Consider the following 18,350-nt stretch of genomic DNA (forward strand, 5'->3'; position numbering starts at 1 on the left):
TGTCCCGAATATCCACTCTCTCTCTGCTGGTAATGTTTGACTTTTTAGTCGTAGTTCTTTTCAGAATGCAAGTTTCATGATATACTTCTTCAGCTGTTTCTGGTGGTGGTTGCACTGCAGCTTGTTCAACTGTGATAATGATGTCCATGACTGGTGTGAACTTATGGGTGGGAGAAAAGTTAAATCTCCTCTTCAGAACTGAAACAGTATCACCTCTCAGCTGCATGTTGTCAGATAGATAACAGCTGATGGGGGAGGGGGGGATTTACATCAGCGACATACACCCAGCAGCTCAGTTCATCAACACACCACACACCCAACAGTGACATGTCTGACCATTGAAATATTGTGCCCGTTGGACACTATCAACTGGTAGTACACTCGTGGACTGTTTGTCAGTAGAAAATGGAGAATTACATTTATAGAATTTCTTAGTTATGGTGAAAATAAAGTTGAGTAGATCATTAAAAACATGTTACTAGTTTTATTATTATCATTACTTTTGCTATCTGTATGTTACCAATAATAATTTTCTTGAAAAAAGACATGAAGTTACTAAATGTCATCATTAGCCCTTTGTGCATTGATGAGTGTTCTGACCTCATTTCTGAAGTAATTTTATCTAAACTAAATGTCTTCACCACTGTGGTTCTGCTTTAAATTTTGCCTTGTGAGATCATCTCTTCAAAATGATTCCCCACTTTTCTCAAAATGTGCCCAAACAACTGGAAGTATCTTTGACTGACATGGGAAGATAAAAATCTTGTGATGCTTAGTTTCTTTATAATGGAAGCATTGGTTCTTTGTGCTGTCCTTGGTACACATAACATCTGCAGCCAAAAACACATCTTGAAGGCATCAATTCAACTCTTGTCCTTAGCTTTCATGGTCCAGGTCTCACAGTTGTACAAGAACAAAGGGAACACTAGTGATTCTGCCAAGCATGTTTTGTTGTTTTTGATATTGCCTGTTTCTGCCACATCGTAGTGAGCTTAACCATTCCTACTCACCCATGGCTGATTTCTCATTTTATTTCCTTATCATACTTCCACCGTTATGTGTTTGAGTTTGGGTCTTATTCTTTCTCCAAATTCTTTGAGATAATTTTATCTGTAATATGAACCTGTCTTATCCTTATCTTCTTGAACAATTTCAGTTTTAGCCACATTTTCGTGGATAGCATTGTGTGGTCACTGCCATAGACTGCACCAGGATAGATCTCCCAATCTGGGACTGAAGTATGCTAATGTTTCCTCACCAAAATGAAATCATCTGATTTCTAATGCTACCACCAGGAGAAATCCATGTTTAGTTATGTGAATATTACAGAAAATAAATTATTACTGCAGTAACCACTCTCCACATTCATTCCTCATGCCCAAACTGTAAAATCCAACCACAAGACCCATGTGTCCATCATTTGTAGTCTCACCTGTGGATGGTTTAGACTGATCTCTGCATTCCGAAGATTCTCTCAGCGTTGTCCCCATCAGAGACTGAACTGAGTAACTTACTCTGGAATCTAATTCAAGACTGAGTACAGTCATAAGATTATCTTGAAAAATATCAGTGATGTGTTCCCGTTCCCTTCCTTTATTTAAATATGGCCACTCCTAATGTGAAGTCAAAAGCCTTTCATAGATGCACTTCTTCAGTACAGACTACAGGTTTGTCTCTTCTATCACTGGCACCATACCTTCCCAGCCACAGATACGACTGATGTCTTCACAGTGACCCAGGCAAGGGACCCTCAGACAGGATGCTACCATCCAGCGCCAGATGTACCTCAGTTTATTTAACAAGGTTTAAACTCCTCCCACTAATCTTTCCTCATTATTTACAAGATGACACCTCAGGTTTGTGACCAATAATAGCAGATCTATGAATAGGAGTGCACAAATTCATAATTACAGTACAACACACAGAAGAGACTTTAATATGGTCAGCAGGATGCTGACATTGCAGCAAATAGCTCATATATCAGGGGAGTGATATGTAATTATTAACTGCCAAGTGAACTCATACCATTGTTTTGGACTAATGTTAAAATGAGCTCAAACAATTGCTTGTATTAAAATGAACATATGTCATGGAACTAGAATGAATTTGCCCTGGAAACATGATGATAAACATCCTCAAATGATAAATATCATGTACTGTTGTAGTACAGAACTTGAAGTGTGTGACTTTGGCATGCAAATACCATACATATCACGGCATGGCGTTTGCACATAACAATGTGTGTCAGGAGCAGAAAATTAAATTTGCAGTAGAATATAAAACTTCTCTGTGAATGGTAGACTTGACAGGGATGCTTATCTACATGGAAATTATTTTTACTTCACATATTTTCTTCTTTGTATTCTTGTGCACTTTTACAGATTAGGCCTGTCAGCCCGTTCTGTCCTCAGTTTCATTTTCTAACTGGTCATCCTGTGTGCCTCTTTCCTTTGTGTTTGTATTGTAAGGTCATCTGTCAAATCCCTGTTTCTTCCATTCATTCTACATTTTCCTCCCAGTTTTGTTTGTGTTCTTCTATTTTGTCATTTGCTGTAAAAATAATCAGTTCTTGTTTAACGTTTTCATTAGGAATCATGTCCACCCTATAGTAGACTTTGACTGCTGATAAACATTCCATTTCATCCACCTAAACATGGCTGGAATCTTTTCTCTCCATAACCCAGGATTCAGTGCCTTACAGTAGAACATGTGTAGCTTTTACCCCAGAATTTAATTTTTGTGTCTCTTCATATATTTTTTAATGTTCTGCTTATAGTGGTGCACAGACTTTATATCTCTGGAATTTAACATCTGCATCCTTATCTTCTGCTTCTACATCTGCATCTATTCTATGTGAACCATCATGAAGTGCATGACAGAGAATACATCCAGTTGTACCAGTTATTAGAGTTTCTTCATGTACCATTCATATACGGAGTGCAGGAGTGTACATATTGTAATTGTTCTAATCTTGTCCTTACAATCCCTGTGTGAGTCCTATATAGGGAGTTACAGTATATTCCTAGAGGCATCCTTTGAAGCCAGTTCTTGAAACTTTGTTCAAAAACTTTCTTGGCATAGTTTACGCCTGTCTTCAGGAATCTGCAAGTTCAGTTTCATCAGAATTTCCGTGACACTCCCATGTGTCAAAGAAAGCTATTGCCATTGATGCTGCACTTCTCTGTATATGTTTAGTATCCCCTGTTAGTCCTGTTTGATGTGTGTTCTACACACTTGAGCAATACTCTAGAATGGGTCACACAAGTGATTTGTAAGCAATTTCCTTTGTAGACTCATTGCGTTTTCCCAGTATTCTACTGATAAACCAAAGCGTACTACCTGCTTTACCCATGACTAACCTTATGTGGTCATTCCATTTTATATCCAGGAATTTGTATGAGTTGGCCTACATTAACTGTGTCTCATTGACATTATAATCATAGGAACTATGTTTTTCTTTTTTCATTTTGTGAAGTGCACAATTTTACATTTTTAAACATTTAAGACAAGTTACCCATCTTTGGATCACTTTGAAATCTTATCAATATCTGACTAAATATTTATGTAGCTTCTTTCAGACAGTACTTCGTTATGGATAACTGCATCATCTGCAAAAAATCTGAGGTTATTATTAATATTGTCTGTAAGGTCATTAATATACAATATGTACTTCAAGGGTCCCATCCAACACACTTCCCTGAGGCATACCTGAAGTTACTTTTACATCTGATGATTACACACTATCCATTCACACATGCTGTGTCCTCGCTATCAAAAGCTCCTCAATCCAGTCATCAATTTCACTAGAGATTCCATATGATTGTACTTTTGACAGAAAAAGTACTGGTGTGATACTGAGTCAAATGCTGTTTGGAAATACTGCATGTATGTAGGCATGACAACCAACAAGCTGTCTGTCCACATGAACGGCCACCAACAAACTGTGGCCAAAAAACAAGTGGACCACCCTGTTGCTGAACCCACTGCCAAACATGATATCCTTCATCTCAATGACTGCTTCACAGCCTGTGCCATATGGATCCTTCCCACCAACACCAGCTTTTCTGAATTGTGCAGGTGGGAACTTTCCCTGCAATGCATCCTACGTTCCCGTAACCCTCCTGGCCTGAACCTTCGTTAGTCACGGTGCTCACCCATCCAGCCCCTTGCCTGTTCCCATTCCAGCACTACACAGCCGTCATTTCACCACCACATCCAATCTTTTAATTTCTTTTTATTTCTCTCCTTACCGCTACTTACATGTATTAGCACTGTGGTTCTGAAACTGTTTTTAATGTACAAAAACATAGAAAGCAATAAAATTAACTTATTGTTATTTCTTTCACAGCACAGCTGTGGTAGTAAAATTTTTGGTCTTTGTTAGCTTTAACTCTAACAGATGACTCTAAGGTGACTTTAATTGTTCTGAAACTTTGTCAGTTTTAGCAAACAGGTACAGATTTCTGCTCATACTGCTTGCCAGATTATTTATGTACTGTATCTAGAAAATAATAGGGATCCTGTCAGTCGGCCTGGGGCACTCCTGATGAGGCCCTTGTCTCTGATGAACACTCACCCACAAGGACAACAGACTGGATTCAGATATTTAAGAAGTCTTCGAGCTTGTACCTTTGTTAACAGTCTGTGGTGGGGTACCATGTCAGATGCATTTCAGAAATGTAGGAATATGGAATCTGGCTGCTGCCCTTATCCGTAGTTCGCAGTATAACACATGAGAAGAGGGAAAGCTGAGTTTCACACAAACAATGCTATCTAAATCCGTGCTGTAGATGGACAGAAGCTTCTCAGTCTCTAAGAAATTTATTGTATTCAAACCAGTATATGTTCTAGGATTCTGCAGCAAACTGATGTTAAGGATATTGGTCTGTAATTTTGTGGTCCATTCTTTCACCCTCCTTATATAAAGGAATCACTTGCACTTTTTTTGCACTGGGTGAGAGATTCACAGTAAATGTAAGCTAAGGAGGGAGCCAATGCTGAAGAGTACTCTTTGTAAAACCGAATTGAGATTCCGTCAAGACCTGGTGACCTACCTGTTTTCAATTCTTTCAGTTATTCCTGTATGCCTGATATGTTTATTACTAAGTCATCCATATGGGACCCTGTGTGATGGTCAAGTGATGTTATATTTGTATAGTTGTCCTGCATGAATGATTTCTTAGACACGACAAGACTTGTTAGTGAGTGACTGGATGGAAGCTGTAGACCAACACAACAGTTTTACATTGGATCAGACTCCCAAAAAATTTTGGGTTTTGCTGTCATGATCATGAGACAATTGAGTATATACAAGAGATAAATGAATTGTTGAGTGAGTTTGTGCATTGTTTCAATAGTGATGATTTTGATGTTGAGATGCCAAGCCTGAAATTATCTGTAGTTTTTGTTTGAGAGAAATTCACCCAGCTGCAATTTGTGAATAGACTCAAATCCTTATCTTTAGAAAATACTTGATGCTCTTTCTGATACCAATGATGCATGTACACTTGACAGTAGACATATTGTTTATCTTACTTACTTTCTTGTGAGCTTAGGTTTAATTTATGATTTAACTACTAGTAAATAAAATGTATGGGTGTAAACTCTCAGATTTTCATGATGTTTTTGCATTTATTTATTTATTTATTTATTTATTTATTTATTTTCAGACCTAAGCGCTGGGATGAAAGTCTTGAGAAACCACCTTTGGATTATTCTGAAATCTTTGATGAAGATGCTGGACAGATACCTGGCGTAACAATTTGGGAAATAGAAAATTTTCTTCCTAATCAAATTGAAGAAGCTGTGCATGGGAAGTTTTATGAAGGAGATTGTTACATTGTTCTTAAAACAATAATTGATGAGACTGGTTCTTTATCCTGGCAGATATATTTTTGGATTGGAGAAAAAGCAACAGTGAGTTTTTAGAGCTCTTACTGCTTTGGTAGATGTTCTAACAGCATTCTTAAATATAAAAATGTGAAGTAGATGCAGACTTGTGACTGTCTGTATAACAACTTGTTCTCCACTGCAGTAGTTAACATAAATATCAGAAGCCATTTGCTTGTCAGTTCACCCTGACCAAAACTTCAATTCGGAAAAAAAAAAGAATTGTCCATCAACATGAATCACACCAATTGATTTAAAATTTAAGTTCCAATAACAAAATTTCGTTTTGACCTTTAGGTTTCATAACATCTTGCTGGCACCAGTGAGTAGTTCTGTCAGGTGCTAGTAGTCTGCTGTAGTGTACCTCACTATTTGACAGTGCTGGACATTGGTCATAGTGAAATATTAAACAACCAGAAAGACATCTCCCAGGTTAAAAATTAAATCAATGTTGTATGGCTAACTGTTCATACAATAGCTACAAAAACCTCAATAATGTGCTCTGTAAATGTTTTGGCAGAGAGTATTGTCTGTACACATCTGTAACTCTGAAGCTCTGCCCCATAGTGGCTTCTGTCAGAACATGACAGGAAAGACAAGGTGATAGGCAGTTACCCATACTATTGCAAGGAATCGTAAAAATGAGTGATGACATAATAGCTATATAACGACGTTCAGGAAGTGAAATGTATGGTATTGTTGATAAGGCACCTGTAAAAGTAAGGGGGAACATTACCTTACCTTTTGGAACTAATGATTTCTTCATTGGGGAGGAGAAATGGATATGTTGAGTAAGTTTACAAGGAAGGCAGGTCACTCATCCTAGGGTTTGCCCTTTTAACTTTCTCTAATATCCCTCTCTCCTACTTGATGAAGGAACTGTTACTCATGAAAGCTGTGTTCCTTTCATCTTTGTCTTATCAGCAGCACTGTACATTTTGCAACATGAAGGTTAGGTTTTTTGATTGAATTTTCCTGTGACATGCTTACATATAGAATGATCATTAACAAGTCATCCAGTCTTTGTAAAATAATTGTGCATTAAAAAAAATCCTTCCCCACGAGTCACACACACATTGTAGTGTGATGGATTCAACTTCTAGTGCATACAGCTCTTCATAAGAACTGACTAAAGTCCTGCCAGCATAATTGCATGTAACATCTGAAATAGCCAGCAAAAGCAACCACATTGCTTACACTGTGTTTTATCCTTTGATCTGCTGTACATTTATGCATAATGATATGTATGTGTCCCCTAGAATAATATAAGGAAAGGGTAGATTGCTACTCACTCTAGAGATGAAACGTTGAGTTGCACACAGGAACAACGAAAAGACAAGTTACACATTTAGCTTTTGGCCAAAGCTTTCTTCAGAAAAGGAAAATGGCAGTTCGGATGGTAAATCGTTTCTTGTGGACAACTCTTTCACTTTTGTAGATGAATTTTTATTTAAAAATTGGTAGCTTAGGAAAAACTAATATTTATGTGTAATATGACTGAAAAATAATGTGTTAATGTTAAAACTGACTTGTTCCACACTATTTTAATCAAAAACGCATTCAGATCATACAAGCAACATGTAGCTGACTCAATAACTAGATACCAATCTCGTGTGTCTTGTCACAAATTGTTGAACATACACTACTGGTCAAAAGTTTTCGATTGTCCGTGATGAGAACTATATACTTTATTTCAGTTTTCAAACACTTCATACAAACTAAATAGACCAACCAAAAATGTTTTCTCTCATCATCGTGAAGTACAATACATTTTGGTTTAGACTTAGCCTCTTCATAGAAACCACCTGTTGCCCTTAGAAAGCTGTACAAACTCTTGGCATTCTGGACATTAGATTTTGTAGTGTTTTTGCAGATATTGCAGTCCAACACGTGTGTAAATTATTCCATAAATCTTCAACATTAGTATTGTGACATGCCGATCATTCAAAGTGCCGCCATGCAATTACACGCGTCCTCTACATGTGGCGCTGTCTGCCAGCCATGCAGTAGCCGCGTCACCTAAGTGGCCAGCGGCCGCTAGACTTGGACTCAGTGCTCATATGAATATTACCGTGTTCACATGTCTTGCTTTGTCAACTTGCTCAGTGACTTATATGTGTTGTGTCGTTTTGTAATATATGTGTTCAACTTGACGTTACAACAATTGGCGACGAGGTTGTGGATTTTTCCTTTTCATCGTTGACCCACAAGTTTCCATGGCTACTGTCGAGCAACTATTGTAAGGTCTCATTGAACAGCAAACACTTCTAACATCAGCGATTCGCGATTTCATCGCATCAAATGCGGGACGTTTCTCGTAGTTGTCTATACCTCCTTACGACGAGACGGTGGAAGACTGCTCTGATTACGAAAAACGTCTTCGACAGCACTTCGTGGCATTTCATGTCACGGATGAACAAACATGTTTGTCTCTGTTCCTTTCATGGATTTCACCTCAAATGTATCGGTTGTTGTCGCAATTGGCTCCTTTGAAAGATCCTGCATCTTTGTCCTTTGCTGAAATCTGCTCACTTCTGTCTGTCTATTTTCAAAAGCAAACGCATGTGGTAGCCTCTCATGTTGCCTTTTATCGTTGTCAAAAACAACCGCATCAAGCCTATTGCTCTTGGGCCGCTGAACTTCACGGTCTCAGTCGAAAGTGTCAATTTGTTACTGGCGTACACAAAGAATCCTATGCTGATTCCATGGTACGGGACGCTATTATTCGGTCAGCGCCCGACAAAGAAGTTCGGCAACGTGCCCTTCAGTTGGCAAATCCGACTCTAGATGAAGTCCTCTCCATCGCGCAGTCTTTTGAAATTTCTCACGCCACTGGGGTGCAAATAGAGGCGTGGGGTGACGTCGGGGAAATACAACCTCTGTGCGCTGTTGACGACGTCTGCGGTGCATCCCCGCCAGCCGACGTGGCCGCAGTACGCTCCCACGCGCAGTCTCGGCCTAACCATAAACAACCCTCTAAGAAGCTGCAGCAAAACCCCCGGCAACTTCCTTCATGTCCGCGGTGTTTTACGAAACATTCATGGGATATAACTCTTCAGGCTTTCCCGGCAATCTAATGACATCTTGGGTTGTCTGGTGTTCTGCCGGATATCAGCGTCATCCTTGCACGATATTTCGGTCACGTAGCTCGTGATCTTCATCAGGTGTGACCTGAGACTGCTCCTCGAGTGGACCTGGTCCAGTATTTATGCCTATGGCCTTCCCCCTCCACCAACGGCTACAGCCGCTTCCCTGTGGTCCACGCCAATTCCCTGCGACCAACCAGAACACCCAGAAGTGGGACTGGTGGGTGCGGACCGCAGAGGGAACATCCAGAGCTGCAGCGGATGAAAAACGGAACGGCAACGCTCCAACAGGTCATGATGAGCGGGCGCAGAACGCAGGGGAACGCTTGGTATCCCAGACCGTAGATGACACCCCCAGGAGTGGGTTTGTTGGGTGTGGACCACAGAGGGAACACCTAGAACCGCAGCGGACGGAAAACGGAGTAGCAACGCTCCAGCAGGTCGCAGGGAATGGGCGCGGACCACAGAGGAAGCGCCTGCAGCCGTTGGTGGAGGGGGAAGGCCATAGGCATAAATACTGGACGAGGTCCACTCGAGGAGCAGTCTCAGGTCGCACCTGATGAAGATCACGAGCTACGTGACTGAAATATCGTGCAAGTACGACGCTGATATCCGGCAGAACACCTGACAACCCAAGATGTCATTCATGGGATGATTGTCCCCAACGTTGGGCCGTGTGTCACAATTGCAAAAAGAAGGGTCATGTGTCTGCAAATCCGACCGCATACATGATGTTCATGACTGTGACGCTGATTCTGCTTCTGTGTTGTCTGTCAATTGCACTTCTTCCCTTTCAGGGAAGTTATTCCTCACTGTCCAAATCCTTGGTCGGGATGTTCGCATGTAGGTATACTGGTTCTGCTGCCACTATAATTAATTCTCAGACGTATCTTCAGTTGGGTTCTCCCCTCCTATCACCTGTCACTCAGCAATTACGGACGTACAATAAACAGAAGATTTCTCTCTTGGGACAAGTTAATGCTGAGGTATCTTACATTGGTCATTTGCACTGTTCCCGTATTTGTGGTCGACCAGAGTAACGCAGAGAATCTTTTTGGTTTCGATGCCTTACGTGTTTTTGGATTCTCCATAGATGACTCTGTCAATATTGTCTCTGATGCTATTCCTTATGCTCAATTGAATTCCTTGTCGACGACATTTTCGTCCCTTTTTTCTCCTGGGTTAGGCCGTGCAAATGATTTTGAAGCTCATATCACGCTGAAACCCACTGCTCAGCCTAAGTTTTTTTGGGCTCGGCCCATTCCTGTGGCCTTTCATGATCGGGTAAAGCGGGAGCTAGATCATCTCACTGCTTCAGGGGTCTTGCTTCCTGTCACTTCCAGTGAGTGGTCCTCTCCTGTTGTCGTTGCTAAGCCCAATGGTGATAATCGTCTCTGTGGCGATTTTAAAGCCACTGTAAATGCACAATGCCTCATCGACACTTACCCTTTGCCCCGACCTGAAGAAATGTTCACTAAACTTGTGGGAGGCCAGTATGTTTCTAAAATTGACCTGTCAGAAGCTTATCATTGACTTCCTCTCGACGCTGCTTCCCGGCAGTTTCTGGTCCTTAACACGCCTTTCGGCCGCTATCAATACCAAAAATTGCCATTCGGGGTTGCCAGCGCCCCTGCTCTCTTTCAGCGATTCTTGGAACAGTTATTGCTCCCTGTCCCTGGGTGTATAAATTACGTGGACGACTTTGTTGTCACTGAAGAACATCTTCAGAACCTCCGCACACTTTTTCATGTCTTACAGACTGCCGGTCTTAAGTGTAATCTTCAGAAATCACAATTTTTTCAGGCATCTATCACATACTTGGGGTTTCAACTCTCTCTCGGGATGGTATTCATCCGCTTCAGGAAACTGTCGCTGCGATCGATGCCCTTCCTCGCCCTACATCTTTTAAGGAACTGCATGCCTTCTTGGGGAAAATAGCATACTATCACAAGTTTTTACCGTCTGTGGCTTCGGTGGCTCAGCCGTTGCATCACCTGTTGCATAAAAACGTGCCTTTTCACTGGTCCGCGTCATGCGATGCGGCTTTCCAGAAATTGAAGACTATGCTGAAACAGGCCCCATGCCTGGCTACTTTCCAACCTGGCCAACATCTTGTTCTTGCCACAGACGCCTCTCAATACGGGGTCGGTGCAGTCCTTGCGCACCATTTTTCTGACGGCTCTGAACAACCCATTGCTTAAGCCTCCAAAACGCTCACGGATGCCCAACAAAAGTATTCTCAAATTTAAAAAGAAGCTTTGGCCATTGTTTATGCTCTTCATAAGTTTGGTGTTTTTCTCTATGGATCCAAATTTCATCTTGTTACGGATCACAAACCACTTGTTTCCTTGTTTCATCCATCATCGTCACTTCCCGACAAGGCTGCACACCGCCTCAGGCTGACGGCTCAACATGAGAATGGTGATGCACTGTCTCGTCTTCCCATGGGTCCTGCATTCGATAGGGACGAACTTTTGTGTTTCCACCTGGATGTTGCTGAGCAGCGGGTTGTGGACGGGTTCCCCATCACTGGGGACAGGCTGGCAGCTGCTACGGGTTCTGATCCTACCCTCTCCCAGGTTTTACGCTGTATTCGGAAGGGTTGGCCAGATTGTCCGTCCGCTAAGACTTCTGACCCACTGCGGAACTACTACACTTTGCGCTACCGCCTCACGGCTAGGGATGGTGTTATCCTCCTTTCCACCCGACAATGCTTCGCTGCGAGTTGTGGTACCTGCGTCTTTGCGTGCTTCGGTCTTGCGCCTCCTTCACCAAGGGCACTGGGGTGTGTGTCGCACAAAATCTCTGGCGCTCCGTCATGTGTATTGGCCGCTGCCCCAAAATCATCTTTGTCACCGTGGCCTTCGCCTGAGATGCCCTGGGAGCGCATTCATGTTGACTTCGTGGGACCTTTTTTAGGTACTTATTGGCTCCTCGTAATTGACGCCTACTCTAACTTTCCTTTCATTGTCTGTTGCATGTCGCCTACCAGCGCCCGCCTACCACTCGCCCGCATTTTTTTCTTTGGAAGGCCTTCCCTCTACTCTTGTTACTGATAATAGTCCGCAATTTGTCTCTTCCGAATTTGCGGATTTTTGCGCCCGTCACGGCGTTATGCATGTCACGGCCCCGCCATTCCATCCACAATCAAACGGTGAGGCTGAACAACTGGCCCGCACATTTAAGACTCAGATGTGGAAACTCCTGACTTCTTCTGTTGCTGATGATGCTCTTCCCCAGTTTCTGGCTTCTTACCGTTTCACCCCCATGGGCGACCACAGCCCGGCTGAGCTCTTACATGGCCGACAGCCCCGCACGCTACTTCATCTTCTGCAGCCTTCCACCTCACGGCCGCGGGTGCCTTCGCTTGGCCGGTTCACCGCTGACGACCTCGTCTGAGTACAGGGATATGGCAGGCGGCCAAAATGGAGTCCTGGCCGCATTTTACGACATCTTGGCCGACGCCTGTATGAAATCCAGACGGACACGGGTGTTGCAGTGCGTCATTCAGACCAGCTTCGGCCTCGTGTGCCGGCAACGCCTGTTCCGAATGCCGCTACACCACCTTCGGCTCTACCTGACGCTCGGGATCTTTGGCATCTCTCATTACTCACAACGCAGCCTTCTCACCGTCATCTCGGTGCCAGTACCAGAATGGACGCCACCAGGAGACGTGCCTATGCAGGATGACCATCATCTGTCGGAGCGAATCTCCTCGCCTCCTTCTCCTACGGGTGCCGACACATCGGCCATGTCTCCTGTTATATCAGCTGGACGTGCCACAACAGATTGGTACATGGGGCCCCAGCAGATTCGACCCCTACATCTCCTGTCATCTCGACCCGTTATCATCGGAGACACTTCCGTCCGTACGGGAAGCCTCCTCCTCGAGACTTTACGGCCAGTCAAACAATGCCTATGGACGTTAGCAATCTACAGGCCACCTCCATCAAGACCAGTGCAAAAATTTCAAAGGGGGGAAAAGTGTAAAAGTGTTATGACTCGCCGATCATTCAAAGTGCCGCCGCGGAATTACGTACGTCCTCTACATGTGGCGCTGTCTGCCAGCCATGCAGCAGCCACGCCACCTAAGCGGCCAGCCAGCCAGCGGCCGTTAGACTTGGACTCAGGGCTCATTCAAATGTTCTGTGTTCAAATGTCTTGCTTTATCAACTTGCTCAGTGACTTATATGTGTTGTGTCGTTTTGAAATATATGTGTTCAACTTGACGTTACAACAATTAGATGATCTCAAGTTTCTGATTTCCGTGTCAAGTGCATCCCATAAGAGTTCTGTGGGATTTAAGTCATTTTATTGACTTGGTCAAATATCAGTCTTCTGTTCCTCACATTTCTCTTTTCTATTGACCTATCCTCCGCATAATTTAGAAGCATGTTTGGGATAATTGTCCTGCTGCAGAACAAACCCACTAGCAGTAAGTCTCTTTCAAGGTTGATTGCATTGTTGATCAGCATTCTCTGCTAGCATTCCTTCTTTAATGTTGCATTAATTTTCAGTAGATCACCGACTTTATCACCCACAAAACATCCCCACACCATGACTGACCTGCCATCGTGCTCCACCATTGCCGTCACATGCTGACTCTTTGTACGTTCTTCATGAAGTCGATGAACATACATTCAATGATGGCTTCCAAATTCTTCACACACAGATTTGTCCATGAAGAACACTATGTACCATTGTTGTACTCTTCAGTTTTTTTGTTTTTGCACTCATTGTAACCATAGCAAAAGTTTTTTGACTGCTATACACTCCTTTAAATCTTGTTCAGGAAGACAGCGATGTACTGTCGAGACATAGATTGAAAGTGCTCGCATACTATTTACTTAATCACATATTTCAGGCGCAGTATGAGTCTCTGAAATTTATTCTGTGCGCATATGAACTGATCTTTCATTTATGGTTTTACTCAGGGCCTTCAGATTGTGAAACTTTTGCATTGGTACTAGTTTGTCTGAACCACTGCAAGGTAGACACTGCTCTAGATTGGGCTACATCAACTTTTGTTGCCGTTGCCAACTAGAATAGCTTTTGTGATGCAGAGCTACAGGTATAGCACATTTTTCAATTCCAGTCTCCTGCTTCTCTCTCCTTTGGAGGCTATACGGCTTGAACCTGTCGAGACATACAAACAACTTCTAGATGCACCCAGTGCACTGTAAACTTAGCACAGACTGATTGCTGCATGGACAGCTGAAGGATTGAGGCCTGATGAAACAGAACAGTCTTCTGTAAAGGCACACCAGTGTTTTTGTGGATTGTCATCAGCACCCCTCTATGCGAACAACCGGCCAATTACATAACAAAGCTACCTAGTCTTTACATGTTTGTATTTGTTTTATTGAGTGGGGCTATGATAGAATATTCAAAATGAAAACCCTGTTTTAAGTACAAATCCATAATTGTCTTAGGTGATTGAAAACTTGTGACTGTAGTGTAGAGCATTGCCAAGGCTTTCAGTTGCCAAACTTACATCAATTTCTTCTACAGTAGAAATATCGTAAACTGTTTGACAGGATTTTCTTTTCAGTACACATACTGCATACTTCAACTCCAACATGGGTGAATGGAAAGAAAAGTCACATGGCAAGGCATCCTCATCTTTCTCCTTTTATTAAATTTCACACTTCTCTTCTTTTATGACTTTTGACTCTGTGTATCTCCATTTTCTTCTCTTGTAACAGGTGTCCATCACCAGAATTTCCATTTTCATGCATTACATTGTTTTTTCTTTTTACAGTCACCTTCTTTTCGATTCATTAACATCTGTCTACTTCCAGTTCTGTTATTGCTGCCCATCTCCCCCTCTTCGCTTCTAGTTTTTGTAACTGAGATAGCCTTTCTTAATATGTCTCTCTTTTAAATGTTCCTTCTTGCCATTATGTTTGTTTCTCATGGTCTATACAGTATCTTATTTTCTCATCCCCATTCTAGATTATACCTTGTCTTGGTTTTTCTAAACTGAATAAGCCAATTTCTGGCTGGTTCCTTTTTATAAGACTTGAGCAAATTACTTCCCAATTCTTCCACAGTCTGTGCTTATGCTCTGTTTAAATTTACGTTATCATTTTTGATGGATGTTAAATCTTAATCTTCCTAACGCCTGCTTTGTTCTTACAGTTCTGTATTTCTCTCTGATGTTGCAAGTTCTCAGTTGCTTCTTTCACCCTACACCCTTTGACTTTCTCATTCACTACGCACCTCACTATTAATATCATATATCTGATTATGGCTACTTACAGCCTTACTCACAGCCATGTAAGCGTTTTCAGTGCTATAATCAAGGGGAGATGAGCTGGTGAGAGGTCTGCAAAGATGTAACCAGGATTTTGTCAAAGGCAGGGGGGTTCAGTTTGTTAAAAAGTATCTGACAAAGACTCATGTTTTTCATTTATTCTGAAAATTTCCATAAAGAACAATAAACCATTTTATTTGAAATTGATCTTGGAGTTTTTACCAATTGGAAATATAATTTCTTGCTTAGAAGTGCTGTACATTGGCAAACCACTAAGAAGCAGTCGTGCTCCAATTTCTCTTTACTGTCCGAGGTCATTTTACACTCTTCTTCTCTCAGTCTGGATTTGAGCTGAGGGAGTGATTAGGAACACATGAGAGCTAACATTTTGGGCACCATGATTATTACTGATAGAGCTTTTGGAATAAATAATCTCTGTTCGACAGAGAAGCTAGAATAATTTTTGATAGTGAAAACACAAAGAATCTGTAATTATTTAACCTACGTCTACATCTACATGGATACTCTGCAAATCACATTTTAGAGCCTGGCAGAGGGTTCATCGAACAACCTTCACAGTTCTCTGTATCTTCTATAGCACGCGGAAATAATCAACACCTATATCTTTCTGTACAAGCTCTGATTTCCCTTATTTTATTGTGGTGATTGTTCCTCCCTATGAAGGAACAGCAAAGGGCCTATAACACTACCTTGGGGAATGCCAGAAATCACTTCTGTTTTACTCAATGACTTTCCATCAATTACTACAAACTGTGACCTCTCTGACAGGAAATCACAAATCCAGTCACATAACTGAGATGTTATTCTATAAGCACAGAATTTCGCTACAAGCTGCTTGTGTGGTACAGTGTCAAAAGCCTGCTGGAATGGCTTGAATGGCTACCATCAGACTGTGCTGTGCCCAAGAGCAAAGGAGACCACCCTGTGGCACAACATGCAGCTGAACATAACACACTTGATTTCAAGGGCTGCTTCACTACCTGAGCCATCTGGATCTTTCCCTCCATCACCAGCTTTTCTGAATTGCACAGATGGGAGTTATCATCACAACACATTCTCCGCTTCCGTAATTATCCTGGCCTCTACCTATGGTAATATACTGTCCAGCACAACGTCCACCCAATAAGTGCTCGCCGATCTTTCCCATGCCTCTGCTTTTTCACTCATTCTTCTCCCCACCTCCCTGCCCCCACAAACTCCTGACAATGCACCTGTTGGCGTTCTAGTCTCTGCACTCTCTCTCCTTTCATACACTACTATCCCTTCTTCTTTCCCACCCCTTCCAGATTGCTGCTTGCATCCCACATGATAGCTGCTCGAGATGCTGGAGTTGGTGGTCATTTGTGCATGAGGTGTGTTTGCTTTGTGTATGAATGGTGTCTATTTCTCTTTTGATGGTGAAAGCTGTGGCCAAAACCTTTATGTAAATGTCTTTTAATTGTGCCTGTCTGCAACTTAAGGTGTCTTCTTTATGGTAAGTCTTTTTCTACATTGTTGATATTCATACCTGGAGTTTTCATTGTCTGATTTTTTACCTTATAATTTTATATGTATCTCAAGTGAATTTTGCTTTTGGTAACATTAAGTACTTTATTTTGTTGTGACAAAAGAAAAATATTTTCAACAGACTTGAAAATACTTGTGTTGTAGTAAGCTCTTACAAGGTGCATTCAAGTTCTAAGGCCTCCGATTTTTCTCACCCGAAATCGATGAAACTGGCATTACTTCTCGACGTAGTCACCCTGCAGACGTACACATTTTTCACAACGCTGACGTCATGATTCCATGGCAGCGGCGAAGGCTTCTTTAGGAGTCTGTTTTGACCACTGGAAAATCGCTGAGGCAATAGCAGCACGGCTGGTGAATGTGCGGCCACGGAGAGTGTCTTTTATTGTTGGAAAAAGCCAAAAGTCACTAGGAGCCAGGTCAGGTGAGTAGGGAATGTGGTGTCACCGCCAGACACCACACTTGCTAGGTGGTAGCTTAAAATCGGCCGCGGTCCATTAGTACATGTCGGACCCGCGTGTCGCCACTGTCAGTACTTGCAGACCTAGCGCCACCACATGGCAGGTCTAGAAAGACGGACTAGCACTCGCCCCAGTTGTACGACGACTTTGCTAGCGACTACACTGACGTAGCCTTACTCTCATTAGCCGAGCAGATAGTTAGAATAGCCTTCAGCTAAGTCCATGCCTACGACCTAGCAAGGCGTCATTAGCCTTACAGTGATTGTAATTAACCGTATCTGGAGATAGTCTCATTTGTATCGTCAATAGCGATGTACCACAAGGATGCATTAAAGTTGAGTATTAACTTAGATACGTACTTTTCTTATTAGCATTCAATTACTTATCCTGTTCCAGAACTCACGTCAGCCGGCGTGTGTGTACGCGTGCCTTTCGGCTACCTCCGAGTGGCGTGGCTGTCTTGCTACGCCACAACAGGGAACATGAGGAATCACTTAAAAGTTGTTATCACGAAGAAACTGTTGCGTAACGTTAGCTCGATGTGCGGGTGCATTGTCTTGGTGAAACAGCACACGCGCAGCCCTTCCCGGACGTTTTTGTTGCAGTGCAGGAAGGAATTTGTTCTTCAAAACATTTTTGTAGGATGCACCTGTTACCGTAGTGCCCTTTGGAATGCAATGGGTAAGGATTACGCCCTCGCTGTCCCAGAACATGCACACCATCATTTTTTCAGTACTGGCGGTTACCCGAAATTTTTTTGGTGGCGGTGAATCTGTGTGCTTCCATTGAGCTGACTGGCGATTTGTTTCTGGATTGAAAAATGGCATCCACGTCTCATCCATTGTCACAACCGATGAAAAGAAAGTCCCATTCATGCTGTCGTTGCACGTCAACATTGCTTGGCAACATGCCACACGGGCAGCCATGTGGTCATCCGTCAGCATTCGTGGCACCTACCTGGATGACACTTTTCGCATTTTCAGATCGTCATGCAGGATTGTGTGCACAGAACCCACAGAAATGCCAACTCTGGAGGCGATCTGTTCAACAGTCATTCGGCGATCCCCCAAAACAATTCTCTCCACTTTCTCGATCCTGTCGTCAGACCGGCTTGTGCGAGCCGGAGGTTGT

At 42.5% G+C, this 18,350-nt stretch overlaps 1 protein-coding gene across 1 annotated transcript in view; it reads left to right on the plus strand.

The window, feature by feature from the left end:
* Positions 1-18,350, plus strand: part of LOC126164465 (protein flightless-1) — a 167,036-nt gene that overhangs the window by 70,500 nt on the left and 78,186 nt on the right. Inside the window, exon 10 of the mRNA XM_049920242.1 lies at positions 5,670-5,916. Coding sequence (XP_049776199.1) covers positions 5,670-5,916 — 247 coding nt within the window. The remainder of the gene's footprint in view (positions 1-5,669; positions 5,917-18,350) is intronic.

This window comes from Schistocerca cancellata, chromosome 1 (assembly GCF_023864275.1).
Source record: "Schistocerca cancellata isolate TAMUIC-IGC-003103 chromosome 1, iqSchCanc2.1, whole genome shotgun sequence".
Classification (NCBI taxonomy): Eukaryota; Metazoa; Arthropoda; class Insecta; order Orthoptera; family Acrididae; genus Schistocerca; species Schistocerca cancellata.